At 40.7% G+C, this 16,923-nt stretch overlaps 1 protein-coding gene across 1 annotated transcript in view; it reads right to left on the bottom strand.

Annotated features, from left to right (window-relative positions):
• Positions 1-16,675, bottom strand: part of LOC139696442 (twist-related protein-like) — a 54,817-nt gene extending 38,142 nt beyond the window's left edge. Inside the window, exon 1 of the mRNA XM_071595212.1 lies at positions 15,833-16,675. Within this exon, the coding sequence (XP_071451313.1) occupies positions 15,862-16,527 (666 nt within the window). The 5' untranslated portion in view covers positions 16,528-16,675 and the 3' untranslated portion in view covers positions 15,833-15,861. The remainder of the gene's footprint in view (positions 1-15,832) is intronic.
• Positions 16,676-16,923: the final 248 nt, after the last annotated feature.

Raw genomic sequence — 16,923 nt, 5'->3', positions numbered from 1 at the left:
GCATTCGGGGTATCGACGAGAGGGATGACTGATTTTCATTGAAAATTGGTTGACTTTCCCTCCACGGTAAAACCTCAGGCGAACCTGCTACGTCGCATGCCAACTGATCTATCCATGATGTGCTTAGGAGAGAAGGTACGTACAACTATAACTACATGCCTTAGACATATAAACCATATACAGAGCAATCAACCTGAAGGTCGGTTTGTAGATGTCGGTAGATTCACCCAATACCAAGTCCGACGGCGTATGAAATCCACACAACAGGGTAGGGGGGCCAGTTACATTCCCTGTGCCGGTAATGGTTTCCCAGGAAGATCTTGTGCCCGAAAAATCACACTCAGCTCGGGAGAAGCTGAGAGTAGGCCAACGCTCAACTACCACGTCCCCACCTTAAAGATATATCACACCATAAAAATAGAGATGAAAAGCAGTTAATTTTGCTATTACAGATATTTCCATAAGTAATGGTATGAGTTAATGAGACTTTAGCTGTAGGTTTTGACTTACAGGATAGTGGGATAAAACAGCATTAAAAATTATGTTGAAACGCATCTCGGGAACACGTGGAGGCAATAATCGAAACCAAATAGGACTCTTCGAAGAGATTAGCTATGAAGATAGCGAGAGAAGAGGAGGTGGATCTAAAAGTTTCTGGGGGTACCCACAAACTATTTGCATAAGCTACAAGCTACGAAATCCGTTTAATCTTTTCCAACGATCTATCCTGTATTCAAAGCAGGTGGGCTTCAAAACTGGAGACGCCTCAAACAAAAAGCCTGGACGTGACCCCAGTGACGATCTCGTAAATGGAGGGTTGAGATAGGTGTCAGGAACTATTTTTTCGGGGCGAGCTACGAGGTCTAGAACTTACACGGATCGTTGTTTTTACGTAACGCACATGTTGAAGACAGGCTATGATCCAATCCAGCAGAGGAATTATGAGTTTAGGTATGTTTTCGTAACGCCATATTGGCATTAATAAAACTTTCCAGTATTTTTCAATTGCAAGCAGACGCATATCCCGAGTCGAAGGACCTCTCGTTAGACTAAACACGCTGGGTCAAACCCAGGGAGAAATAGATCTAAATGACACGAAATATCAGCGTTTCAAAACGGAAACTTATTGCCTAGTAGGCTAGAGACAACAGGATACGATTAAAAAGAAAAGTACGGACCAACATTCTGTTCGACTCCAGTAAAGTGCACTAAACGCAATGTTATTAGCACTAGTCTATAGATTTTGGGTAGGTTTTAAATGCACCCGGGCTCTACGAAAGCATAAATATCATTTGGAGGAGGCTTTGGCGAAGAGATCATGGCTCCTCCCCAAGCAAGTAAGTACGTCGACACGTTGAAGTCTGTGTCTGCCTGTTTCCCCTTTTCAGCAGCAAAATGAGCCGATGTTATAAACTCATGAGATCTTACAACCACCGACCCGGATTTAAACCGCTCATGTGCGAGGGTTTTTAAGGATTACGGAATTCATAACGGGCGAAGGAAAGCTTTACAACTTCTTCACTGGAATTCCTTGTGAAGGCTTCCGCGGTGTTCAGATATTGAAGATCTTAGTCTTCCGGGATTTAACCGCGTCGGCAAATCAACGCGGAGTAAATCCTTAGAAGACTTAGATCTTCTACACCTGAACTTCGTTGCTACACGTAGAACATTAAATTAGCCAGGTATGTGCTTGAGAGTCGTACAAAGGGTAACACATGAACATTTTATTACAAGAGCTTGAGATCATGCTGATACGTATCTTAATCCGGCCTAAAGATAAAAGAGATATTTGGTGAGTGGTGTAAAAACAATAAAAAAATCCTGAAATGTGAACAATTGATTCTCTATTCCATCCTCTGCTAATATTACAACCCTTAACTACAATGTCACTAACATGCTCTGTCCCTGTTGACTCTTGGTAATAATTAATACCCGTCCCATATAGAAACAGAGCATTTCATTCAGCCAGTTAAGACACAGCAATTCCATTAGTCACACTTAGAACTCATCTTTTTCTTAGTCAGCCATGTGAAAACAAAATCCTGATTGGTAGAAGAAAGCATTATGACGTTTTCACTATTCTGATCAGTAATTTCTAAGAGCTCGCATACCGGTCACGACAAATTACAAGTAAAAGTTTATATGGATCCGCTTAAGTAGTAAACTTGAATCATAGTGATTCGACGAGTAAACCAATATCATACTGCTCGACAATTCGTCCAAGCCGGATTGGAATCTTCGACCTTAGAGCTTAGAGCACTCTAGGGCATGGATGCTCATGAATCTTGGGAGTTAATCTTCCATGCATGCCATAGCAAAAATTTGCCGTTGCGAAATAGACCCTCGCGTTGGAGTATCTTCGACGCCAAATGATACCAAAACTATACTACCGAAATCATCGTAATTCTGGCAACGTCGCTTTTAACTACCGTGGCTTCCCTACCGATTTCCATCCCTCATCTCCCCTATGTTTTCTCGTTCTCAATCAGTCCCTTCTTCCGCCATTTCCACCCCCACCCACCTTCCCTTCTTTCTACTAAAAAAAATCTTACTTCCCCCTCTCCATAATTCTTCTTCCTCATTCCCCTCTTCCTCTCCAATCCCTCCTCTCCTCCACCTCTCGCAGTTCCTCTCATTCAAACCGGCCACCTCCCACCACATCATCCTTTCCCGAGCCGATACCAAATCTTTCGACGCAACGCGCGCAGTCCGTATTCATTCCCGAACACTACTTTTGTCAAAACCGCGAATGAGCTCCTTCGCCTTCATTCGGTTCTGCGGCAAATTTTAAGAGTGTAATGAAGCGTCCATCCAATTTTATCTCACAAAAAAACACAAAGCCAGTTAGGGTTACAATGTTTAATGAATAGAATAAATAGGTATAATAGTAATTAGTTGAATAGGAACGGTTAAATATATTGAACCTAAATTTCATTTTTGAAATAAAAATGATTGACTCTACAATGATAATAAAGCAAATAATTGTAATTAACGTAAATGATTCGTTTAAATGTACAAAAGCACCATAACTGCTTGGGTATGTTTCCAACTATCTATAAGAGTATTCAGCGGCACTGAGACTGTATATGATGGAATGGTGGAGACTAGTAAGAGTGAAAGGAGATATTTGGTATGCTGGAGAAAATATCTTCACATCTGGTAACTAGGTCATTAGGCATACATAGAAAGGAGTAGGGGTTTTAAGTTTGGCACATTTTTCACAAATGATATCTTCTTTAACCTTAAATTTCTGATTCTTATCTACGAGTGTGTACAAAATTTGAATTTTCGAACTCTCACTTTTTTTAAATATATCGCTCATGGTTGGAAGACGAAATTTATCCTTACCATATGGCGTGAAAATCTTTTGCACTGCATAACACAAGTGCTAGCATAGCGAAAAATTAATTATAAACCCTGTAATTACTAATAATTAAGTGTAAGTGTGAACAACTAATAGCTCTATTCTATGGGTAACGAAGAGAGTTCCACCTCACGGAGGACGAATGTGAAAAATCAGTGATGCCGATTGCAGATACCACAGTAGTCAACCCGGAGGTTGAATTGGTAGGTGGGGGTAGAGCTAACCTAGTAATAGTAAGAACAACGGCGTGTGAGATTCACACGTCAGGGTAGGGAGGCCAGTTCCTTTCCCTGGGCCGCCTCTGGTTTCCCATGAAGATCAGGCACCTCGAAAATTACATAGCTTGGGTGAAGTTGAGGGTTCCCAGAGGCATCACCCAGAATCGGACCCGGGCACTCCGGTCATTTGCCAAGCACTCTACCCACTGGAAGTAAGTTTCCCCAATTTGAAGGAGTGGATAACAGTGTTTTGAGCTTCAAATATAACGTAAAATAACGCTGTTGCACATGAAGATCCCAGGAAACGTCGCTGTAGCCAAAGTACCCACGTACCAAAATAGCGCCAGCAAAAACTGGACGTTATCTTAGGTGTCCTCCAGTGAAAAAAAATGGTAGCTACTATCCCATTTTGGAGTTGAAATAAATTGCACAGCAATCAAATGATGGAAGGGAAACTTTCCCATTGCCAATTATTTACAATGATCAGGAAAAATGAATCAAATTTCAGATTGACATGTCCCGTTCCCAGTGAAGTAATCGGAGAAACATTTCAAATAGATTGAAAGCTTAGATTCTCCAATCACTTCACATTACTTGTTTTAAGATCGTAATAATATGTTCCGATAGAATGTTAAACATTAAGACTCAAGGCGTTATCTTGTGGGCAAGGAAGATACTGGCCCGAGGAAGGTGTGTCAAGGAAGATTGGCTGCGAGTCAAGGACAGCCTTTGTGCACTAGCATTGCCACACATTTTTTTTACCAAGGTTAAGTCAAAAATAATTGAAAAGGCATTAGATTTAATTCCAAATAATTCTGAACGGCATGCGTGACTGTTCTTAGTGGGTCATTGATTTCAAACACCAAAAAAAAAGACTTATCTACGAGTACTACTATGTACGACTTATCTCGTACATCGAATTTTCCCATGGAGGAACATCGGAAACGGAAAAAACGGAACACGTAAACATAGCAATATTTTAGGATATGGCAGTAAACCTGTCATGGAAACGAAAAAAGCGTGAATTACTATTGAGCATCACTGTAAAGATATGAGTCAAGTGTCCAGAAAGTCGTCTAACACGTTAATATTTATGTTCTCGGAGTGCATTTTTTCCCGAGATGACGCTGGCAGCGATGTGGTGACAGCCAATAACGAAGACCTTCCGTGCATAAACATGCTCACACACAGTGGAGCACCGGCTACCAACCCTGAGAAATTTTAAAACTTGACGATTTCTTTTCCAATAGCCATCCTCATCGATGTTTTAAAATTTAACATTTAGAACATCTGACATTAAAATTTGATGTGGTGCATCTGCATAGCAATTCAATTTCAACGAAAATCAAATTACATATATTGGATATGAAATTAAAATAGCGAACGAATTCTATCGAGCAAATTAAGATTTAAACCAATGATAAAATAAGTACTAAATTTAAATACAATAAGAGAAAGTTTACAAAATTAACTAGTAACTTTATAAATTAAGATAAGTGCTGTGAACAATATGCCTTGAATGGGTATCGTCTGACATACATTAAAATACAAAACTTCTGTCATTCAAAAAGACAAGCATCACCACTCTTTTACAGTGGTAAAAGAATCAAATCTTCAATTAAATCAAAATATAATTATGAAAGTGAAAAAGAAAGTCAAATAATAGTTTTCAGGGTCGTTCGAGTGAAAATGGAAATTTATTTAAGACCATTAGTTAAAATAAGAAGAGCGTAACTTAATAACTATTGCAAAAATTATATTTAAAATGCCAAAATATTCCGTGGGCTGAGTCGATGAATCAGGCAGTACACTTTCACCTATTTTATTCAAATAGATCAGCAAGTCTCGAGACTACGATTTTTTAGTGTAACCATCTATTCTTCAAGATAGTGCTAAAAAAACATTATAATTCCAAAATTATATCAGTATATAAATTCGAAAGCGATACAACACTGCTCTCCGAGGATAGATCAATTCACCTCCAACGAAATAAGTAATTTTGCAGGCATCCAAATATCCCCACAAGGCCTGCATTTAATTCTGGAAGAGTTTTTATGAGGATTATCTAATGGCATTTGATGATCATAAAAATGGTCCAAGAACGCTTCTCATCAACTACGAACAATATTCACCGACTCGGGCAAAAGTAGCGACTACTGAACGTTAGAAGCTGCAAACTGTTTGACTTTAGACCAAAGAAAATTGAACAAGGTAGATAAAGGGGGAGGAGGTATAATTAAAGAAATGAGTTCCAAGTTTTGGTGATTTAGCAACCATTTTTGTAACAGTGAAATGCTATGAGAAAGACTGCCTTTTACACTTTATCTCCAGATGCGTCAATTGCTTTTCGTGACAGCTACTCAATTAAGATTTCGATGAACAAGAGGCGGTTGAATAAGGAGCCAGAGACTGGAAAAGAGGCTTACTTATCCGCTGATATTCAGGCGATAGACACCTACAAAAAATATGTCTAATTGACTATGTAATTAAATGGAGAAACGGGAAACCACCTCAATCGTTTATCCAAATTTATGACGGACGTAATCATTAGAATGAGTCCTGGGAACCATGTGGCCCACTGGACCGTGAGTTGTGCCCAGTAGCGGGAGAGGCTAGGCTTCCGTGGTCGTCTTCACACGAAATCAAATAGCAAAGTGGAATCGATAATAACAATAGAGAAGGAAATAAAGAAGAGGACCCAACAAGTTAAAATAGGGACTTGGAATTCCGAGATGATGTTAAGGAAAAACAGCTTATTGTGGGGTGTCAGGTTTTGCCATGTTAGACCAGGCTAATAAATTTACTCTGCGTGTGTCAAGTGCGGTCTTTAGTCTGTGTCTATCCAAAATCTGCCTCAAACGGTTGACTACCAAATAAATTGTACGTTGCATTGATTGTCTTAATTCTTTGTATGTTATATATTATATATATATAGCAGCATGCGATATTTTCATTCCCAATGCCCAGTAGGCCGGATGGCAATGGGGAGTTCAATTTTTAATATCTTCTATTGATGAACATTCAACTGGCAATTATGAGATAAAATGGTGGTGGTATTGAAGTTGCAACGACTATGCAGGGTCCTCTCGGCTTTCGTGTACCACACCTCTCCGAGAACTTTGCCGAGTTAGCCTCCCGCAACCATCAGTAGCACCATCTTCCTGTGACGATGGAGCCAGGACATGCAAGCTCCAGCGTACTTCTTCATGACTACTTCCACCCTTCAGTGCAATCCTACCTCACCAACCGAACATTTTACGGCGGTGGGCTGTGCCATGCCTTCCCTAAGTCAGCGGATGCCCATTACAAGAACGTTGATAAAAAATACTTTCAAGACAAGCCGTAAAATGTGGTCAGAAAGGGTACCTTCTAAGCGAGACGAAGAGGTTCTCTGCATTGAGCAGGATTCCACGGCTGGGAAACGGGAGGCTAAGAGGTCACCGTAAGTGCAGTCCCCCTCCACATCATCCTAACGGGATGATGTGGAAGGGGACTGAACTTTACTGGAGTAGAAAACCCTTTCAATCATTCATAATATTCAGAAGCTACAACAATAACGGACTGAGTAAAAATTGTATCTTAAACTTTTTCCATGAATTTATCTTAATTTCTTATTCTGAACCTCATCAAGAAATGCTCTGAAGATTCGCTCTAGAAATATTTCCTTATTATTGTTAACCATGCAGACGGAATTACCAGTTTAAAAAATATTTTTTTAACAATACAAGCTTGCGTTTGCAGAATATTGTAGTCCTGTGAACATAGTTTATTTCCCAGCCAAGTAGAATAAACACTGAGAGAAATATTCTTGTTCGCATTCTTGAATAAAGGCCAAAATATATGCCGGTATGTTTTTCAATATTTTTCTGGCATGTAGAAACTTTATAATTTCGGGCGCCCCTGGAGAAACTACGTTCTGAACATGGGTTTTTTCTTCTCACTGAATCAGCATTTCAACTAAGGGGAAATAGGAAGAAAATCGAAAAGTTTTTATTTTAAAAATGGAATATCAAAATTTATCCAATAGACGAATGTACCCCTAGTGAATCAAAATATCAATAATGATTTTCAATATTTCCTGCTTCACCCTCCCTCTCTTATTCCTATTTGTGCGTTTTAGGGTAACTCCAGACGTTCCGTTTCTTAAGGCCACAAGTCGATGCACCTGTAAAACTCCTCTGAAAACAGACTTGTAGGCAATGACCAACTTTACATTGTTTAATTAAGTCAAGTTAAAAGAGCCTCACTTTATGGACTATATATTACAAGGACTTCGAATTGTAAATCGAATGGCAGCTTTGAGAAACGGCTGAGAGGAGTGCTAAGATGAAAAATGCTATCTACCGTTTTCTCGCGATAGTTCTGAGTTACACACGAAGGTTATTGCCTTCTATTGTCAAAAAAATTATTTGCCATATCGCACCCTCCTTCTCCCCTGGTAAGAAATTTCAACGTTGAAAATATCCGGTAAATCTCCACTTAGATTAGTGAATTACTTCCCAAGCCATTATAGATTGAGCGACCCTTGTCAATTTCCCAGCCGGTTTAAGTTGTTTGAGCTGTGCAATTGCTCGTCCACTATTATAACACTAATGTTCTCGGCTGATCCGGTGCCGATTCGGGCATTGGGAATTTGTAATATAAGCGGTAAAATTTAGGAGATGACTTCATGTTTCTAATTCCATCATTGATAAAAACACCACTATTATTATCGCGATTTATCAGCTATGAATCCGACCGCAATATCTTATAAAAATTTACTTATATAAGATATATTTAGGCGCGAATTTTGAAGAGATCTATGTTTTGATGCATACTTCAGCATTTGATCAATGTTATTCGGTAGATAAATATAATTCATACAAAGGATCACATTTTAAATATAAACTTTTATTAACTAACGCTGAATTGTTAAAAAATCTTTACTTTGTCTTTGAGCATCCATTGAAATTTTCCACGCTTGGCCACATTAGCTGCGTCACACGTGGATGAATACGTCATCAATGAAATGCACTCTCGTGGATTTACAATGCAATAAACGATAAAGACGTTCATTAATCAGAAGGGATAAAGTTGATTTATCAGGAGTGCTCATCCCCTTTCCGTAACCCCGAACGAATTTCGACGCGGCGAAGGCGGAACAATTAATTTTAACAGCCCGAGCCGAGAGATTCAATTTAAAATGAGAAACGACCGAATTTTCACGGCACAAGCAGTTGGACGAGTGCCCTGGAGTCCTCCCACCGGGGAGCGCGAAGTCTCTGAGGAAAGTCGAATCTTAGGTAGACGTGCACAGCAAGCGGGACGTCGACTCCTAAAGATTCGCGGGCGTAAAATCGACCGGCCATAATGAATGCCATCCACCGAGATCCCTGGCCCTCCTTCGTCCACCAATCTAACCGGCGGCTCTAAGGAGGACCATGCGGGAATCAAGAGGAAGGAAAAAGGGGTAAAGGCAAGGGGAATGTGGGATCGCGAAGGTAATCCATTTAGCGGAAGCCTTTGGCGCGAAGAACAATGGCATTGTCTTGTGTGGAAAAAGTTAAGTGATTTTTCTGATAAATATCATCTTGTATTTCGTGGCACTACAACCCTTGGTGGGCCCTGGTCTCCTACAAAACCAGCCTACAATCTCCCTTTACCTATGGATCTTTTTCTTTATCCTTTTAATGCTCATTATACGTAGATGTGCTCTGCCATCATCGTCTCTGACGGTCTCCAAAGCGATATTCCTTTAGGTACACCCATTATCAAAGGCTTTTCTTTTGGTTTCACAAAAATATTTAGCAAGTATGGTTTTTATTTCAGCGTCAAAGCTCCAACCAGGAGGGCCAGAGACAACCCCTTGGTTGACTCCTAACCTTAAACCAGCCTGGCTAGGATGGCATTACGAGAAGCTTAAGCTAGCGACAGTGTAGCTCTAAGGGTCATAGGGTCCCACTAGCCTGTTCACCGTGATAGGACACACATCATTACTACCCTGAAAATTTGACACAAGAATAGCTTTTTAAATACAGAGCCATCCGCCACAGTTACGTGTACCATAGGAAAACATGGATTCCCATTGAAGATGCGATAGGTTTTAGCGATAAACATCACGTAGGATACCTAGAATGCGTAATTCTATTAATTCTATTTCTATCATCAGTTTTATATTTTATGTAAAATACTATATTATTTTGTGATAATTTTTTTAGAAAATTCTACTTAAAAATCGTAAATAACCAGCCGGTCGATTTTTATACCTCTTATGCAGCGCTCACCGGCGATTTCGATTACCAGGGCCTCATGTCCTCATTTTTCCTCAAGTTGTCCTTATTTCAACAAATAAAAATATGAAAACCATAGGATTGGGCATACGGATAATAAAATAGGACTGCGAAACTATTTTTATATTGCAAAAAAGTATTTGATGGAACTCAACGTTGAAATTTACCCATATTTGAAAGATGTATTCATAATTTTTTTCACGCTTAGTACCGCCATAAATTAGCAGATATGTTCAGAAATCCGAATTATCTGATTGTGGAAATGGAAAAGGGAAGAGGACTACTCGGAGAGCTTATTCATCAAGGAAGTTCAAGAACTCTATCCCGGGGAAATTTTAGATAATTTAATAGATTTTGGAATCGGCAAAGTAGCTTTGGATAATTCAATGATATTTCAATCTATGACATGTTTTTCTAGTTCTAAAATGTTTCTAATTGTAAATTAAATACTTTGTATAAGCTTTAAAAAGGCATGGATAAGAGACTAATTAATGGGTAAAATTAAATGCAAGTCCAGCAGTAATTTCATTTGTGATGCGTCCTTTAAAATTATGAGCCTAGTTACAATTTAAAAGTATACAACACATTTGTAGGCAGCTAATAGAATACCTACTAAAAATTAATTTTAATGAGGGTATATCACGATAACATACAACCAGCAGATCACGGCAACACACATTTGTGATGAATGCAATCCAGTAATTTCCCTGCGTCCGATGAAGATGTTATTGACATTGGAACGGCTGTGGTAGTCTCTTAACACTCATCAATTTTTAATCATCATTACCCAACTTTCATCCCGTTCCTCACCCGTACCACTAAGTTATCCTTAAACTGGACATTGAAGTTTTACCTACACAATATTAAAATTGACCCTAATTTCTCTATCCGAAGATATCTAACTTAATCGTAACTCAACTAAAGCAGGTCAATCAGTCAAATTCTTCAAGTTATACATTTATTTTTATGCATAATAATAAATATATGTATACATATAATTCTAAGCAAGCTGCTACTTAATGTTAGATACTGAAATTTGAGTAAGCGAAATCCTAAAAGGTATCTTTGGCTATGAGTTTAGCGTGAACAGCAACGTGGCAAAAGTTTTCACGACTTAGGTCTTGTTTATAGTACAGCAGTGTTTCCTCAGAGAGAGTTTTCTACACCATTATTTTTTTAATTATAAATTTCTCCTACACGGAATGATGATGTTGCAAACAAATTCAATTTCTTTAGAGGGGACACATCATTGCATCATTGCTACGTTTATCAGTTTGTGGGCGCCATACTATACCTAACTATTTGCATAATATGCATCAAAAACGCTAGTATCCATTTTCAACTTTTGAAAAAAGAACGTCATAAGCTTTCTTGAAATAATAGGTATGCTTAAGTATGTAAAATAATGATAATAGGTATGTTAGGTAGGCATAGGTAAACATGTAGGTAGGTAGGTAGGTAAAGGTATTTTCAGTTAAAATACCTATATAACTGATAAAAGGGACGCGGTCACTAAATAGTAGGAAAATCGCGTAAATTACCCAATTTCCTGTGGCAGAATTCATTAATACCGCATGTTTCATACAAGCATAAAGAAAAATCTGCCAAATAATTAAATCGATAACCCTTTTAAACATCAATAGATCGTGAGTTTTACATGAGCAAGTTTCTGTCCATAATTTTCCACAAACTCTTAGAGTTAACGTGCTATATACTGAGCATAAAGATAAAATTTTTGAAAACGTTCATAAATTAATAATTACAAATTAGGACTTTTACAGGTGCAGTTAAACCGGCAGCAGATAAGTTTATTCAAAATTATCTTCTTCTTCTGGAAGTTGTGATTTTTGAATCTTTTAGGTATCTCATACGGTCATCCGGAAAGTAGTACCCGTTCGTGCCGCATGAAGTGCTGACGACGCGAGTAGCCGCTGGACGAGGTCAGATAGCTTCAGTGGCTTGTCTGCCTTCTCTGAGCCAAGTTGCGTGACGCTAGCATTGCCTGTGTTGTTTCTGTGATTGCTTACAATGTTTAAAAAAATTGAGAACGCCGCCAGTTGTGAAGTGAGGGCAGTGATTAAATTCCTCAATGCAAGAAACGTTCGCCCATGTGATATTCATCGCCAATTAAAGGAGGTGTATGGAGACAATGTAATGGACGAGTCGTCTGTTCGGCGGTGGTGTCGCAACTTCAACATGGGGAGGGGGAACACACACGACGATGAGCGTTCGGGGAGACCGTCTGTCATTACAGACCAACTGGTGAGCTCAGTTGACGAATTCGTGAGGAACGATCGGCGCGTCACAATTGATGACATCTGTGAGCATTTTCCCAATGTTTCTCGAACAATTGTTCATGAAATTGTTAAACACCATCTGCATTATGCAAAAATTTGTGCAAGATGGGTCCCTCGCGTATCTCAATGAGCTGGCGGCGAAGGACTATGCAGCAGGAATACAGAAACTTGTCACACGTTATGACAAATGCCTTAATTTGCTTGGAGATTATGTTGAGAAGTAGTTTAAAGTATCCTCTTTCAAATAAAATTTTTTATGTTTGTTAATATTTACTTTTGTGTCTTTATTTCACGAACGGGTACTACTTTCCGGATGACCCTCGTATTATCGGAACGGGTTCAAAAAGCGGAAAAAATTTTCAAGGGCAAATTTTCAAAATACTTCGTCTGTAATAATTTGGAAAAGCGACGACTGCCTCTCCCAGACAGCCATCGCAGTCCCAACTTAAACTCGAAGATGATTCCGCTGCGCTCGTATTCGTTACGAGATATACAAGAAACAAAGAGGGAAGCGGTTGCACCTCTGAGGATGGACCTTCGATCTGAGATCCGAATATTTTGACAGCCATAGACGGAAATAATCCCGGCGCTCAAGGCGCCTTGTATCCGTATCGCCGCCGCGGATGAAGATGAAAGGGCCCATTGTGAGCCTCAAAAGAGATTAGCTCACAAAGTGCAGTGGCCTGGAGTCGGGAAATATAAAGCGGGCGTAGAATCTATATCAATTTCCTCCCGCAGAACTCACCATTCGTTCGTGATCGTTTAACAAATTCAAACCCAGCCCGCGGACAGGGGAGCTGATCAGTACAGGGAATCGATTGCAGATGCTCTACCTACGTGTAACTTCAACGCGACAATGTAACCGGAATTCCCTAAGTTTGCCGGAACTCCTCGGATGCATCGAAGGGGATATAGGAGGATCTGCTTTAAAGGAACTCGGCCTCTTTGAATGGGTGGTGGGGATATGTAATGAGAAAGTAAAAGAGAGTTGTTATTTCGATCTAGTTAGGCCTCGTTTGAAATGTGCCGCTAGTATTTGGGATCCTCGGGAGAAAGCTTGGCATAAAGAATTTGATAAAGTCCGGAGAAAATCCGTCAGATTCGTCAAAAATTATCACTATAAAAAGACGATTAAGTTTTAGGGAAATCAGGCTGGGAGCCACCTAAAATGCGAAGAGATGCGAGACCTAGGCTTTTAGAAAGATTCAGATCAAACTAGTTTGACAATGACACTAGAGAAATTATTATGGATCCACACTATTTAGGTAGATCAGACCAAAGAGATAAGATAAGGGAGACTTTTAAGGGGGGTTTTAGTGCACACATACTCGTTCTTTCCCCAAACAATCAGTAATCATAACACTAAGAAACCAAATTCACTATACAAATAGTAAAGACATTCGATTTACAAGTCAGGACAAGATTAAAGGTTGCGTAGACATAAGGTTTATTCGTAGATATGTACGTATGTTATTTGATAGTATATGTGTTTGCATGCGTTTATGTTAAAACGGTTTTCGCATGAATATCGCATTTGCCTCTTTAGGCGTAGATCTGCATGTATTTGTTGGTTTTGCTAGTGGTGTTACTCTCATTTACGGGTGACGGGGTATTATGTAGGCTATCAACAGTTCAGTCACAAGGCGTCTGAATCATACTATTAGAGGCATTCATTATTATTACTTTAATTTCTCTAAAGTACCCGTGGAGGGGAGAACAATGTAAGTAACAAGCGAATTAGAGGGAGAAGAAGACTATACACATTGGATGGAATTAAGGCAGGTAGAAAGTATACAAAGCTAAATAATAAGCCACTCTGATATTTAATAAGGGATTTCAAGATTAGTCGTGTCAATATAGTTAGGACTTTTGAGTACAGTAGTGGGCAGAGCGAGGGTCCCACAAAAACTTAGTAGACCTCTGCTAAAAATGATTTTCTCTGGCTAAGAATCACCGCAAATTCCGAGAAATCGTCCGGGACCCAAATGGGGTACGAGGAATATCATCTCTTCCGCCTCATCAGCTACTAAGACATAAGCTGTCAAACAAACTGACTTTCCAGCTATCCAAACAATATCATTATTTGGTGCCACCAGTGGGGGCCCGAACTCCGAAAAATTGCTCAGTACTGTTCTTCTGGAAACAAATGTTCATCACCTTTGTATCGATAGCATAGATGGATTAGGCAGAGTAGGTCAGATATAATAATTGCCGGTGATATAAACATCGGGTATAACACAGCTAAATCACGTTGTAAATATTTTCAGAGTTGTATTAAAGAAATTAGGCTTGGTCTAACAAATAGTGGAGTAATATTTTATAAAATATTAAAGGATATGAGATGTGCTCTTTCGCATAAGTTTGACGGTAAGATATTCTCAGGGTCCAGCATTAGGAATCCTGTATGTTTCCGAATTTCGCAAAATACAAAGGAAAGGTGCTTACTTCACCATAAATTAGTTTAAAATAACTGAAAGCGTAACGCAAGAAGAGGATAATCTAGAGTGGAAGCTGTTCGGCAAAACAATACGCAAGAATTAAACTAGTTCTACCTAATTCGAGATCACATACGACACCAAGAGAACAGTTCCAACTCCATAAGAGGTAACGCAATTAGGAATAGATAAAGAGAAACTGATTGCAGCACAAATTGATATGAGGATTTTTCCCCCATGCAAGACTCGCCACAATGAACGGTAGAGAATAATAGGAAAAAAGTCAAGCTACCCTTAAATAAAATAATATCTCATTACCCACTCATGAACAAATCGCTGATTCCTTTTAATGGCTACTGACCTAGTAACGCTAAGTAGACACCCCCGTGATAACTAGCAGGGAAATAGGCACCTGTATGTTGATAAATATAAGAAAGTATTTTTTTATGAAAGAGTTGAAACAACTGAGAAGAAAAAGGAATACAAGTAATTGTACATAATGCTTAAGTATGCTAGCCATCTTTAGATAAAACACTCGCTTTAAAACCAAATGGGCTGCAAAATATTTCACTGCTGTCCTGACGAAGTTATTGAAACCTGAGACAATTATAAGACGTTTTCATTTTGAAATATTCACCGGGGCAAAATTACTAACCAGCGCCGCAATGGACGAAGACAATTGAAAGCCATAAAATATATTGAGATTTTCCTGGAAAACCATAACGGGCACAGGGAAAGTAGCTGGCCCCTGCCCTGATGTGTGAATTTCACACGCCGTCGGGCTAAGTACTGGGTGAACTTTACCGTCACCCGCCAAACCGACCATCGGGTTGATTACTATGTTCATGGTTTATTTTATTACTTGGACATACATATTCAAACACTTGAAGGAATCTTAAAGCTTCATCAATAAAATATGCCTTACATGTGCCCTAACTAAAAGCTTGCTCAGTTGCACCAATCTCACACTTACCAATTATTTGAAACAAAACATTCTTAATTTACAGATACTCATTGATAAACTGCCAATAATAACTTTTAAGGGTTCAGATACAAGTACACATTTTCCTATTCTCACGAATGCTTTCTATCATGCCGAAGAATATAATTTTCACGCCTCTGCGCGATATATTAGCAATTAAAATCTGTTCTTAGTTTAGTTTTCCTGAGAGTCAATTGCCGATGAAAGGAAAAACATTCATGGGAGAATAAATCAGACAAGAAAAGGTAAAATATGTCGGAAACTTACCCCTTCAGTATCTCCCTGGGCCAACTCCGTCATGGTCTCCCGCTCCAGTCCCCTTCCATCCGCCACACACCGAAGGCGTAGCTGAGTCTCTCGTGGGCCACATAGGAGCACGGCGGGGGAGCACTACCGCTGTTCCCCGCCCCACCATCCTCTCCTTCCTCCTCGAGCACTCTGCACAGAAAGTCTATGTACCTCGCGGCCAGCTTAAGAGTCTGAATCTTTGATAGCTTGTCGGAGGGGAGCGTGGGGATGATCTTACGGAGGGAGGCAAAGGCCTCGTTCAGCGACTGAGTCCTCTGCCTCTCCCGCACATTGGCCATCGCCCTCTGGGCGTGTGCCTCCTCCGGAGACTGCAACGCCCGACGGCGGTGCCTGTCTGCGGAGCTGCGATCCCCTCCGCCGCCACTTCCCGCCCTCCTCTTCCCGCGATTCGACGCGGGGGACGTCGGCCCCAGGGAGCACGGGGAGGTGGACTCCGACCCGCTGGGTCGCGATAAGGCGACCGCCTCGACTCGGCCGTCCTGCTGGTCGCAGTCAGAGGGGACCGGACCCTCCTCGGCGGGATCCGAGAGGTGCGGGATGTAGAGTGGGTGCGGGGGCTGGGAGTACTGATTAGGGCGATGAAGGTAGAGCGGTTCGGGGCAGTCGAGAAGCAGGGCCTCGCGGGCCTGGTGGTGGACTGCCCTCAAGAGCATCGAGGCTATATCCCTCCTCGCGAGGGTACGCGGAAAAGGAGTCCCCGGTCAACCTTCCTCCGAAGACAAAACACGCGACGAGCCTCTCGAGGAAGTCGCCGGATGGACTCGCGACAGGCCCTATCTCGTCTCTCTGAGACCTCCCTGAGCGAGGGGCGGGATCTCGAGCGAATGTTGCAGCGGAAGAAAATGGGATACCCCCACCCTCCGGGTTGGCTCTGCGCATGCGTAGTGAGGTTTCTCGGCAGGAGACGGATACGCTCTAAGTGGGGTTGGCCGCGATGACGGCCGGAGGCGGGGAGGAGACGGGCGACTGGCGGCGCGGTTCTTTCTCTCGGGAGCCGCCTCTTTCCCCCTCCCCATTCTAAACTCCTCCCAATGCATCCTTTCCTTTTA

This window comes from Hetaerina americana, unplaced genomic scaffold, assembly GCF_022747635.1.
Source record: "Hetaerina americana unplaced genomic scaffold, ioHetAmer1.1.p SCAF_7, whole genome shotgun sequence".
Lineage (NCBI taxonomy): Eukaryota > Metazoa > Arthropoda > Insecta > Odonata > Calopterygidae > Hetaerina > Hetaerina americana.
This window is presented reverse-complemented; position numbering and strand designations above follow the sequence as displayed.